The sequence below is a fragment of the Chelonia mydas genome, chromosome 8, assembly GCF_015237465.2.
Source record: "Chelonia mydas isolate rCheMyd1 chromosome 8, rCheMyd1.pri.v2, whole genome shotgun sequence".
NCBI classification, from domain to species: Eukaryota; Metazoa; Chordata; order Testudines; family Cheloniidae; genus Chelonia; species Chelonia mydas.
Window position 1 is genome coordinate 21,618,957 of NC_057854.1, and position 12,969 is coordinate 21,631,925.

At 52.9% G+C, this 12,969-nt stretch overlaps 1 protein-coding gene across 4 annotated transcripts in view; it reads left to right on the top strand.

Annotated features, from left to right (window-relative positions):
* AFAP1L1 (actin filament associated protein 1 like 1) overlaps positions 1–12,969 on the top strand; it is a 57,408-nt gene that overhangs the window by 22,002 nt on the left and 22,437 nt on the right. For all 4 annotated transcript variants that reach the window (XM_037907197.2, XM_037907198.2, XM_037907195.2 and 1 more), the window contains exon 2: positions 12,186–12,314. In XM_037907197.2, coding sequence (XP_037763125.1) covers positions 12,186–12,314 — 129 coding nt within the window. The remainder of the gene's footprint in view (positions 1–12,185; positions 12,315–12,969) is intronic.

A 12,969-nucleotide genomic window follows, 5' to 3' on the forward strand; every position in this document is an offset into this window, starting at 1 on the left:
ACACTGGGCCATGTGGCTCTGGAGCCGTTAGCAGGGAAGGGGGTTTCCTACAGTAGCTTGACACTCTTTAAGCAGGCTGGTCCCATGTCTCTGTTCTTTCCCACTCAGGAGTTCAGCTGTGTTTATAGTGCACAGGAGCCCTGGTCTCTCTTAGCCAAGTGTTACACACACCTTCTCCCATCACAGACCACCTGGGTGGGGCCTGCTCCCAAGCCTTGCTTAAGCTTTCCGGAGAGGGGTGGAGATCTGATTCCTAGCCCCTCATGGTCTGGAGCCCAGCGATAGAGCAGGGCGTCAGCAAACCCCCTGCACGGAGGTTGGTGGAGAGAGAGGCACTGACAAATCCATCTCCACCAAGGTGCTAAGGGGTTAATGTCTAGTTTGGCTCTGGTGAGGGAGAAGGAAACAGAAGGTTTGTGGAGATAGAAGTGCATCAGCTGAGGAGGCAGGAAGAGGCTTGTGAGGGCCGTATCCTGCCTGCATCCTGGACAGGCAGTGACCTGGATTAGAAACCTGCCCCAGAAACCAGAGCTGTCAGGGCTTCAGGTCCAGCCAGAGTAGGGTGACCAGATGTCCCAGTTTTATAGGGACAGTCCCGATTTTTGGGTCTTTTTCTTATATAGGCTTCTATTACCCCACCCCCACCCCCTGTCCTGATTTTTCACATTTGCTGTCTGGTCACCTTCAGCCAGAGGATAGGTGGGGAGAGAGTAGGGGGAACCTGGGTGTGGCTGGGCCCATCTCTACCAGATTCAGAGTCCACGTCGGCTCTAGACCTGCAGAATCACCACCCCAAAGTGAACAAAACTCAAGTCCAGCCCCCCAAAAACCGACGTTGAAAATGTTGGGTTCTTGTCTTTGGTTCGTAGCCTCTAGAGCTCCCGTTTTCCGGCTGCTCTCTGCAATCCTGAGGGCTAGACATGGGCTCACTTTAAAAAGAAAGCCGAGATTCTCACAGTCCTCTGGCACCACGAGCTGGGGCTCTGAGAAACCCCCAAACATTGAGAGACAATCGGAAGAGTTGGCAAAGCTGGACCTCAGCTGTATTCTCTCCAGCTTGGCCAGGGCTGCCTGCTTAGCATTGCTGCTCCCCACAGCCATGGACCAACCTAGCTTAGTGCCAGCTCCCAGGGGGGCTGCCGCATGCGACTACAAGCTCCTGCTTCTGCAGAGGCCACAAGCATGATCATGGAACTAGACGGCTTCTGCCTCTCAGTCCATTTATCAAAGCAGCCATGTTTCAAGGCTGGTGAACCCATCAGTGACAGATAGAGACTCCATCTGAGACCAGAGCATCTTTGGAAATAAATCTGGAAGAAGCCAGTGTCTCTCACCATGTCTGGGAGTAGCAGCCGGACGGGTTCCTCTATAGGGTCCCTCCCTCTTGAGCTGGGCCAGCACTGCCCCCTGCTTACTGCTCAGTTCTCCATCCTTCCTCCGGAGCAGAGCCTCCCCCGGAGGGAGACATAACCGGCCTGAACATGAGCTGGAGACGCCCCCGCCCAGCAGCTGAACAATGACGAGCTCACAAAGCCCCGTCTACATCTCCTGGGGCACAAAGGGGTTGGAACAGCCCCTGGCGGAATTCCCCCCCACCCATGCAGAGCTGCTCCATCTGATCCTGCGCTATCTCCCTCCAGCGCTGGCAATGGCAGAGGGGTGTGCTGGGGGCAGGCGTGCGAGTGGCCAGAGCACCTAGAGCCCGCTGTGTACGGCGGCCGTAAGGGAGAGCTGTGCTGTGGCCCCCAGTTCAGCCTGGAGCCTGAGCTGCTTGGGGTGGCTTAAAGCCAGCTTCGCCCTACCTCGCCTAGGCTGAACTCCTGAGAAACCAGCCTGGACTCCGTCCGCAAGCGCTTAGACACTGGCATCCCTTTGAGCTCTGTTGAAATGCAGCTACCTCTGGGATGGAAGGTGCCATCAGCCATAAAGCAACACCACACCAAGTGAAGGAGAATCTTGTCTTGAAGCTGCACAGCAAAGCCGTTTTCCCATGGAAGCTGCAGGGGGAATTTAGGAACCGTAGACCGCTGTCTGAATTGGCATTTGGACAGGATGTGGGCTTTGTCCCCAACTATTGCAAGACGCCCACAGGGTCTTTAATGAACATTAGCAATCGGGGACCCTTCTTTTCCAATGCCTCATGCAGCACAGCACCCCCTAGCACCATGCGGGAGCATTGCCTTGATACTCACCCCGTAGGAGGCGGAGCACCCCCACTGAGCTCCGCTTGGAGCTGCTCGCTCCTCTCAGCACCTCCTTAACACAGATGGCAAGGTGTTGTGGCAGGTCTCGCTGCCAATCCTGTTTAAAAACAACACCAAATCCCCCCAGGCCAGGTGGCTAACCAGGCTTCCATTTCGAATGGCAACGAGAGGCCTGTGTGGTTTGGGGATTGCTGTGCAGGCATCCCAATCTAGGGGGTGGCACCCTCCCCTCGAGGGCCAGATTGTTGACCTCCCACACGCCATAGAACTGAAGCTCTTTGTTCTGGGGGGCTGGTGCATGCACATGCTGCGTATCTCGACCGTCCGCCCCGCTCCATTCGTCAGCACATTAGAATCCTCCTGTGGTCAGCCCCAGGAACTCGCCTCCCACCACTCTGGCTGCGGAGACCTGGAGCCCGCTGTGAACCGTGCCGTGCTCTGATTTCGCTGACTCACAGTTCGTGCACATCTCAGAACAGGGTCTGGCTGACGTTTGTACTGGTGCAGGATCGTCTTGGCAACCCCTGCAGCAATGGGGTTCACTGCGCATTCCTCTGGCCCCCTGAACTGGGATTCACTAATCTCTGCCTTCCAAACTTGCTGGTAGCCCTGGAATGAGGGGAGGGACGTCCTGGATCCCTTCAGAGCCTGACTTCAGGTTGGCACCCACCACTGGTGCACTCAGTACACTCTTGCCTCATATGGTGACCAGCTGGCAGGGATTATTATTGGGTCTCCAGGACCCATGATGAAATCAAAGGAGAACTTGGGCCTGGGTATAGTTTGTTCTTGTCCTATTCCCTCTTCCGACCTCCCACAAGCAAGACAAGAACTGGGTGTGCCGGGGAGGGTAACAGCAGCTGACAAACTCATCCCACCAGCGGCAGATTAGTTCAGGGGTATCTTGTTGCTGTGCTGATGACACACTGATTCCCTGGAGGCAGTGGGGGAAGGGCTGGGCTGAAGGTAGTTTGGAGAGAGAAGGTTCCCACGATGGGACAGGGTCCCAGGTGGAGGGCTTGCTGAGCTGTATGAAATCAGCAGAGAGCTCTTGTTGACTTGGGAATGCTGCTTTCTACCTCCGAGCAAGCTGCAGTGACTGGGGCATGCAAGTCCTTTTTCCCCTCCTCCTCCGTGCTTTCCCCCAGGGGATCTTGGCTCATGCTGGGCCTGGTTGGTTGGTTTCTTTTCACGGCCTATTCTTTACCATCTGGGTAACTGTGGTGCAAGGAGGTCCTATGACTTACACTAATGTCAACACAGAGATGAGTGGCTGGCTCAACTGCAATTCTCCCACTGAGTCCTCAGCCTTTCCCTCCCTAGCCCACACTTTCCTGTCCTCCCAGATTTGCTGGCAACAGGTGATTGCTCAGACATGCCTAAAGAAAGACTCTATCTCTGGCTTCTGATGTTTCTTCCCTTTGCTGTTCTATAATGGCAGGTTTTTCCTGTCCCTGGTGTTCTCTGCATCTGACTTGCCTTCTGCTCTCAAAGAGCTGCCTTTTTTTTTTTTTTTTTTTTTAAGTGTTGAAGTCTCTGCTGTGCCATAACTAGCGATGGGCAAACCTTAAAGGTTAGTTTTAGATCGAAGCTAGCCCCCAGAAGTTCAGGTGCATTTCCAGACCTCCTCAGAATCCCCTGAGTCTGCAAAATTGGGCTGGAGATCTTGTGTGAGGCTTGCACGTGAGAGATCCAGCGAGATGCTGCTTCCATTTGGACCAGCAGTACCACAAGGACGGCCCAGTCACGCTGCACTTTTGTCCGCTAGGAACTGGGACAGCGTGAAAATGAAAAATAATGGAACAAAGTAGAGGGGCAAACGTTAACTCTCAGCAGCTTCGTTCAGGCTGTGTGATGTTTGTGCCCTGTCTGGATCTTATCCGCCCCAGCTCTCATGTCCCTAATCTAACAAGCCTAAACCTGCACTCCCTATGCAGGCCAAACCCCTGGATGGTAGCTCTGTGCTGGGGAGGGAGAAGCCAGTCCGCTCAGCCTCAGGGATACTCGGAGAAGCGCTATGAAAGCTGCAGAGTGTGTTTTTGTAGTATATATGGTTGGTTAGGGTATTGTCTGCCGTGGGGTGCACGGAGATGGGAACTCGAGTAAGGAATTGGGTTAACAGCTATGTGGTAGACACCTGCTTATTGGAATGTAGCTCGCTATCTAGATTCATAGATCCGCTTTCCCCACCTCCACCCCCACATAACTCAGCACATTGTCTGAGCACCTCCAAGTCCCTCCAACCAGAAATAATGATGTCTCTTTCTTCCCAGCCTGTAGGAAAGAGCGGGAAAGCTAAGTTGAAGAAGTGAGTCTTGCATTCAGTTGTGGAAGTGGTTAGTTTGTGGCCATAGTCCAAGTGCAGTCTGCCTCCTGGACTAATCTGAGGGTCAACAGGTTCGCGGTTCCACGGAACATTACTGCCACTGGAGGCTGAGGCCATGGGCAGAGAGGCAATCTCTTGGGTAGTTGGGCCAATTCCATGGAGAGCTTTGGATAACAGAACAGAGACCTGGAACTGGGCTCTGTATTCAATGGGGAGCCAGTGCCAGGAGCAAGTTCATGCCAGTCTGTATTGTGAAGCAGACAGGCTGCCATGTTTTGTTCCAGCTGGAATCTCTTTTGGGACCCAGTGCTTTGTTCCTAGCTATGAATTTCAATAATCAAGCAGAAGTCATGAATGCATAGATCAAGGTAGCCAGGCCTGGTCTTATAGGAGGGGCTGCAATCTTCTCATCAGGTGCAGACAGAAGTGGGCCCGTTTCACCACATGGTTATTTGGGTATCCAGTAGCACTGAGCAGTGTAGTGACTTGCCAGTCTGAGGGCAGATGCCCTCAAAAGAAGGGGATGTTGTAGGCTTGCTATCAGTAAGATTTAAAGGTGCAGGGTTAGCTGGCACTTTTTCACACATTCGATGGGTACTTCTACACCACCAGTGAACGTGTGATTGTAGCACAGGTAGGCATTGACACCAGCATGGGCATCTAGCTGGTACAACCGACAGGAGTAGTGTAGATGTAGTGGTACAGGCTTCAGCATGGGCTCACAACCTGAGTATTTACCTCAGGTCCCCAGCGAGCCTGTACTCCTACTTGCTGTCCTGTGCTGCTGCATTTTCCCCGCTATTGCTATCGGTGCTAGCTAGATTGAGGGCTATGCCTGTCAGCGCTAGTCGTGCCTTCGTTTGCTGTGCTGACATACCCAAACGCCTGATGGAGACAGGGCAGAGTCGTCATCTGTCTCCACTAGACCATGTTACTAACAGCATCACCTTTAAAACCTAGCCAAGACAAACCTAGAGTGGAGGCAAGTTCTGTGGAGCAGTTTCAGTTTGTGTTTTGATCTAGCTAGTATCCTCCCCACGCCCCCCAATATTGCCTAGGATCCGCTTTAGCCAGCTGTTCTTCACCCAGCTGCTGACTTGGGCCAGGCATGGAGAAAACTAGGCCATGGTGTAGTTCCCATTTGACACACAGACTATAGAGCTGAGAGTCTTCTGTGTGCTGCTGGCACTTGAGTCTATGCTGCATTGTCAGCTCTCCTGGAGGCCTCCTGTAGGTATTCAAGAATACTGTGAGCCCTTTGGGGCAGGGGTTGTCTGCCTGTACAGTAGGTGACGCAATGGGGCCCCACACTGGCTGGGACCATTAGGCTCTATGGCAGGGGTGGGCAAACTTTTTGGCCCGAGGGCCACATTGGGGTGCAAAACTGTATGGAGGGCCAGGTAGGGAAGGCTGTGCCCCAGCCCCCTATCCACCCCTCCCACTTCCTGCCCCCTGACTGCCCCCCTCAGAACCCCTGACCCATCCAACCGCCCCCCTGGGACCCCACCACCTATCCAGACCCCCTCTGCTCCCTGTCCCCTGACTGCCCCCCAGCCTCCTTACCATGGCACTCAGAACAGCATGCCCTGCATGAGCGCACAGCCCTGCCTCCCAGAGCGCTGCCCGTGTGACTGCGTAGCTGCGGGGGAAGGGGGGGACAGCAGGGGCATCCCAAGCCAGGAGCTCAGGGGCCAGGCAGGATGGTCCCGCAGGCCAGGCCCGCGGGCCGTAGTTTGCCCACCTCTGCTCTATGGTAATATGGGTGATAAATAATAGACCAGGGCACTGTATTATATGCCAATCAGAAGTTGAGGAATGCCCTGCTGAGCCATTTGAATAGTGATCTGATAGGCCAGTGTTCCCGAGTGAGCTCTGCAGGTGGCCAGCTGTCTCCTGCCTGTGACACAAGGTCTGAAGAGTCTGTATGTGTGTGTGTTTGCACAGTAAACACTGTCCAAGAGGTGTCTGGACAGGAGAGCAGCCGCTCTCTGGATGACAAAGGGTGCTCTGCACAACATCAACCCCACCCTTCAGCCCCTCTTATCTCTCTCCCTCCCTGCTCTGTAGCAGCAGCTTGATTTTTAGCACCTCTGACGATACCAGCTGGCTTTTGCTGCATTCCACGCAGGGGTGTGAAAAGCTGCAGGAGCCCAGAGGCGGCTTGAGGGGTCTCTGGCCAGCTGGCCTTGTTGAAGGAGAAGCCACAAAGCAAAAAGGGCTCCTAAACCAGTTTAAAACGACACCAATCATGGGTAACTCTTTGAAGCAGCCCCTCTCTGCATCGAAGTCAGAAGGCTCAGAATGCTAGGCCTGCAAGGTCCTCGGGAAGCTCTGATTTCAAAACATCTGTTCCCGTGCTCTTCCTCTGAAACTGGCTTCCAGCACCCAAGAGCTACCCTACAATACCAGTGCTGTGTCCATGCCTCACGGGGGGGGAAAAAAAATATAAGGAACGTAATTCCCAAATTTTCAGGGAGGGGGGTTATTTAAAAAACCGTGATAGGAATTGAAGTTCAGGTCAAGGAATAGGGGGAAATAACGTTCTTGACACCATCCTTATTGGCAGCTGGGTGTCAGGTTAAGACCTGCTCAGTCTCAAGGCTTGGGTGGTGTCTACACTGCCACTTTCAGCGCGAAAACTTTAGTCATTCGGGGTGTGATAAAACACCCCCCTGAGCGGCAAAAGTTTTAGCGCTGAAAAGCACCGCTATAGACAGCGTTTTATCGCCAGGAGCTGCGCTGCCGGCAAGAAAGCTACCACCCCTCATTCGGGGTGGCTATCTTTTTATACCCAGGAGAGCTCTCCCCCGGCGATAAAGCGTGACTACACTGCACACATGATATGGGCAGTGTAGACACACCCTTAGCCCTGGTCTACACTACGAGTTTAGCTCAACTTTAGCAGCGTTAGATCGATTTAACCCTGTACCCGTCCATACAACAAAGCCATTTTTGTCGACTTAATGAGCTCTTAAAATCTATTTCTGTACTCCTCCCCGACGAGGGGATTAGCGCTGAAATCGACATTGCCGGGTCGAATTTGGCTTAGTGTGGACACAATTAGACGGTATTGGCTTCTGGGAGCAATCCCGCAGTGCTCCATTGTGACCGCTCTGGACAGTGCTCTCAACTCGGATGCACTGGCCAGGTAGACAGGAAAAGCCCCAGGAACTTTTGAATCTCATTTCCTGTTTGGCCAGGTGAGCTCATCAGCACAGGTGACCATGCAGATCTCATCAGCAGAGGTGACCATGGAGTCTCAGAATCGCAAAAGAGCTCCAGCGTGGACCGAACGGGAGGTACTGGATCTGATCGCTGTATGGGGAGACGAATCCGTGCTATCAGAACTCCATTCCAAAAGACGGAAGTCCAAAATATTTTTAAAAATCTCCAAGGGCATGAAGGACAGAGGCTATCACAGGGACCCGCAGCAGTGCCGTGTGAAACTTAAGGAGCTCAGGCAAGCCTACCAAAAAACCCAAGAGGCAAACGCCTGCTCGGTGTCCTAGACACGCCGCTTCTATGATGAGCTGCATTGAATTCTCGGGGGGTGCCCCTACAACTACCCCACACCTGTACGTGGACTCCTGCAAGGGAATCTCAGGCAACAGGGATGAGGATTTTGGGGACAAGAAAGATGATAGCGCACACCAGAGAAGCGGAGAAACCATTCTCCCCGACAGCCAGGAACTGTTTATCACCCTGAAGCCGGGCTCCTGGACCTTCAAGTCAAAGAAGGCACCTCTGGTGAGTGTACCTTTGTAAATATAATACACAGTTTAAAAGCAAGCATGTTTAATGATTTGCCCTGAAGACTTGGAATGCATTTGCAGCCAGTACGGCTACTGGAAAAGTCTGTTAACATGTCTGGGGATGGAGCAGAAATCCTCCAGGGACATCTCAATGAAGCTGTCCTGGATCTACTCCCAAAGTCTTTGCAAAAGGTTTCTGGGGAGGGCAGCCTTATTGCGTCCTCCATGGTAGGACACTTTACCACGGCAGGCCAGTAGCACATAGTCTGGAATCATTGCATAAGAAAGCCTGGCAGCATGTGGTCCCGGTGTTTGCTGGCAATCAAGCAACATCCATTCTTTATCTCTCTGTGTTAACATCAGGAGAGTGATATCATTCATGGTCACCTGGTTGAAATAGGGGAATTTTATTAAGGGGACATTCAGAGGTGGCTGTTCCTGCTGGGCGGTTTGCCTGTGGCTGAAAAGAAATCATCCCTGCTGTTAGCCTTGTGGTGGGGGGAGGGGTGAAGCGCTCATCCCAGAGAATTGAGTGTGGGGGGGGTTAGCTGGGTTTGTGCTACATGTTAACCCGAAAACATCAGCCCCTCCTTTTTAAATGGCCAGTGTGTCTTTTTCAATTTTACCATCCCCTTTTTTTTCCTCCCGCAGCTGCAAATGTTTCAAAGCTGCCACTAGCATCTCCGTCCCAGAGGCTAGCACAGATAAGAAGGCGAAAAAAATGCACTCGCGATGAAATGTTCTCTGAGCTCATGCAGTCCACCCAAACTGAAAGCCCAGCAGAATGCGTGGAGGCAGACAATTGCAGAGTCCAGGAAAGCACAAAATGAACATGTGGACAGGTGGTGGGAGCAACAGGAGGGGTGGCGGGATCAAGAGGAAAGGTGGCGGCAACATGATGAGAGGAGGCAAGATGCAATGCTGAGGCTACTGGAGGATCAAACTGATATGCTCTGGCGTATGGTTGAGATTCAGGAAAGGCATGGATGGCTACTGAAGCCCCTGTGTAACCAACCGCCCTCCTCCCCAAGTTCCATAGCCTCCTCACCCAGACACCCAAGAACATGGGGGGGCCCTCCAGGCACCCAAACACTCCACCCCAGAGGACTGCCCAAGCAACAGGAGGCTGGCATTCAACAAGTTTTGAAGTGCAGTGTGGCCTGGTCCTTCCCTCCTCCCCCACCCCTCCCATGCTACCTTGGCAATTATCCCCCATTTGTGTGACGAATTAATAAAGAATGCATGAATTTGCAACAACAATGACTCTATTGCCTCTGCAAGTGGTGATCGAAGCGGGGAGGGGAGGGCAGTTGGCTTACAGGGAAGTAGAGTGAACCAAGGGGGCAGGTTTTCATCAAGAAGAAACCAACAAATCTGTCACACCGTAGCCTGGTCAGCCATGAAACTGGTTTTCAAAGCTTCTCTGATGCGCAGCGTGCCCTGCTGTGCTCTTCTAACCGCCCTGGTGTCTGGCTGCGTGTAATCAGCAGCCAGGCGATTTGCCTCAACTTCCCACCCCGCCATAAACTTCTCCCCCTTACTCTCACAGATATTGTGGAGCACACAGCAAGCAGTAATAACAATAGGAATATTGGTTTCACGGAGGTCTAACCGAGTCAGTAAACTGCACCAGTGCACTTTTAAACGTCCAAATGCACATTCTACCACCATTCTGCACTTGCTCAGCCTGTAGTTGAACAGCTCCTGACTACTGTCCAGGATGCCTGTGTATGGCTTCATGAGCCATGGCATTAAGGAGTAGGCTGGGTCACCAAGGATAACTATAGGCATTTCAACATCCCCAACGGTTATTTTCTGGTCTGGGAATAAAGTCCCTTCCTGCAGCTTTTGAAACAGACCAGAGTTCCTGAAGATGCGAGCGTCATGTACCTTTCCTGGCCATCCCACGTTGATGTTGGTGAAACATGCCTTGTGATCCACCAGTGCTTGCAGCACTATTGAAAAGTACCCCTTGAGGTTTATGTACTCGCCGGCTTGGTGCTCCAGTGCCAAGATAGGGATATGGGTTCCGTCTATGGCCCCACCACAGTTAGGGAATCCGATTGCAGCAAAGCCATCCACTATGACCCGCACATTTCCCAGAGTCACTACCCTTGATATCAGCAGATCTTTGATTGCGTTGGCTACTTGCCTCACAGCAGCCCCCACGGTAGATTTGCCCACTCCACATTGATTCCCGACTGACGGGTAGCTGTCTGGCATTGCAAGCTTCCAGAGGGCTATCGCCGCTCGCTTGTGAACTGTGAGGGCTGCTCTCATCTTGGTATTCTTGCGCTTCAGGGCAGGGGAAAGCAAGTCACAAAGTTCCATGAAAGTGCCCTTACGCATGCGAAAGTTTCGCAGTCACTGGGAATCATCCCAGACCCACAACACTATCCGGTCCCACCACTCTGTGCTTGTTTCACGGGCCAAGAATCAGCGTTCCATGGGATGAGCCTGCCCCATTGCCACCAGGATGACCAAATTGTCGGGGCCTGTGCTTTGAGAGAAGTCTGTGTCCATGTCCTCATCGCTTTCGTCACCATGCTGCCATCACCTCCTCGCCTGCTTTTGCAGGTTCTGGTTCCGCATATACCGCATGATAATGCGCGAGGTGTTTACAAGGCTCATAATTGCCGCAGTGATCTGAGCGGGCTCCATGTTTGCTGTGGTATGGCATCTGCAGGAGAGCAGAGTGGCAGCGGAAGCAGTTGTTCAATGACGATGGTGCAGGAGGTCTGCAAACCATCTGCTGCCAGGACACAACAGCTGAGCGGGCTGCACGCTTGCTGTGTTATGACGAGACAAGAGCAGCCAAGCAGAGTTGCAGCAGAAGCGGCCCTGCGAGACGAGCAGGAGAGCAGAGTGGCAACGGAAGCAGTGGTTCGATGATGACGGTTAGCAGTCCTACTGCACCATCTGCTGAAAGCAGTATGGCGGCTGCATGGAAAAAAGGCGCGAAACGATTGTCTGCCATTGCTTTCATGGAGGGAGGGGCGACTGATGACCATGTACCCAAAACCACCCGCGACAATGTCTTTGCCCCATCAGGCATCGGGAGCTTAACCCAGAATTCCAATGGGCGGTGGAGACTGCGGGAACTGTGGGGTAGCTACCCACAGTGCAACGCTCCAAAAGTCGAAGCTAGCCTCAGTACTGTGGACGCACACCGCCAACTTAACGCGCTTAGTGCATTAGTGTGGAGGGGGACACACAACTGACTGTATAAAATTGCTTTCTAAAAAATCAACTTCTATAAATTTGACCTAATTTCGTAGTGTAGACGTACCCTTAGAGTCTCTGCTCGCCCATCTTCCCCTTTGCTCTTCACCTGCAGTTGCCTCTGCTTGTACATGCGCAGTGTGTTTTAGTTCTGGGTTAAGTGCATTTAGTTTACCGGAGACTATTTATCTGACATCCCCTTTGGCCCCAAACCTCAGGGGGTCTGAAAAATGGACCCTGGCTTCAAACCAATATGTAAATGACCCCCGAGAGGGTTGTTTTTTTTATAGAGGGCATCCAAAAGCAGTGAGCAGGGTTCCCTGCCAGCAGGCGATGATCAGATGACCTAACAGTATGGGTGCCCTCCTGTGGGACCAGCCGGAAATGGAGTTATTGTGTTTCCAGCTTCCTCGTAGGCTCTGCTGTATCTCTGTCCAAACACTCAGTAGGTGGTGGTGTGTGTTTTGTTATTTGTATCACCGTAGCACCTAGGAGCCCCAATCACGGACCAGGGCCCCATCGTGCTAGGCACTGTACAAACTCAAAACACAGAGTCCCTGCCCCAAGCTGCTTTTTCTCCTCCAGCCTCTGTAGGAGCCCAAACCCTTCAGCCTGGATCATCTTGTTCTCTCCTCCCCCAGCTGGCTCCCTGACTCCTGTTCTCTCTGCTGCTTTCCCCAGTGCTGGACCAGCTCCTCCCGGAGCTCAGCTTGCTGCTCAAGTTGCTGGATCATGAATACCTGAGCGCTACCACCATGGAGAAGAAACTGGCCGTCTCCACTATCCTGCAGAAGCTGCAGCCCCCTGCAGGTCAGTAAGCTCTCCTTGCCCCTACTCTACCCATCCTCAGCTTCTTCTCCCCCCACTTCTCTCCAGGACTGCCCTGAGGTTTAACTGGCTTTACAAAGGAGGCTCTGCCCCTGACTCAGAGTCGGGGGGCAGTGTCATACCTCCAGTCTGCACAGCCTCAGCGCAGGCCTGCTCTGTGCAGTGCGCTTGCTGTTACAGCATTACGTTTTGGAGGATGCCCTGGATGGAAAAGCCTGGTTCTAAATTAGACTAGATGTCAGAACCCCTCTTGGTGCTTTAGGGTAAAGCCTGCCTGTGGGCAGCTCCCAGGCCCTCACTCCTGCAGCCTATCTCCATCCTGGGGGATTCACAGATCTGTCCGTGGAGCTGGGGAGGAGAAAAGCTTGTCTCAGCCAAGGACTGTCCATGGCAAACAGACACTGTGATCTCCTGGCTGGGGACAGAGGGAGGTTGTAGTTCAGGACTGGACTCCTCTGCAGCAGCCAGGTAATTTGGAGCAGCCGTAGAAACTGCCTTTTTCTTCACCCAGTGCAGTGAATATAAAATGGGGATGCAGAAGACTGAGGTGAGGCATGAATGAACTAGCATTGGCTCTCCTCTAGCTCATCAGGCAGAGCATCCAGCCAGGAAGGTGGAGCGCCCAGCCCTTGGATCT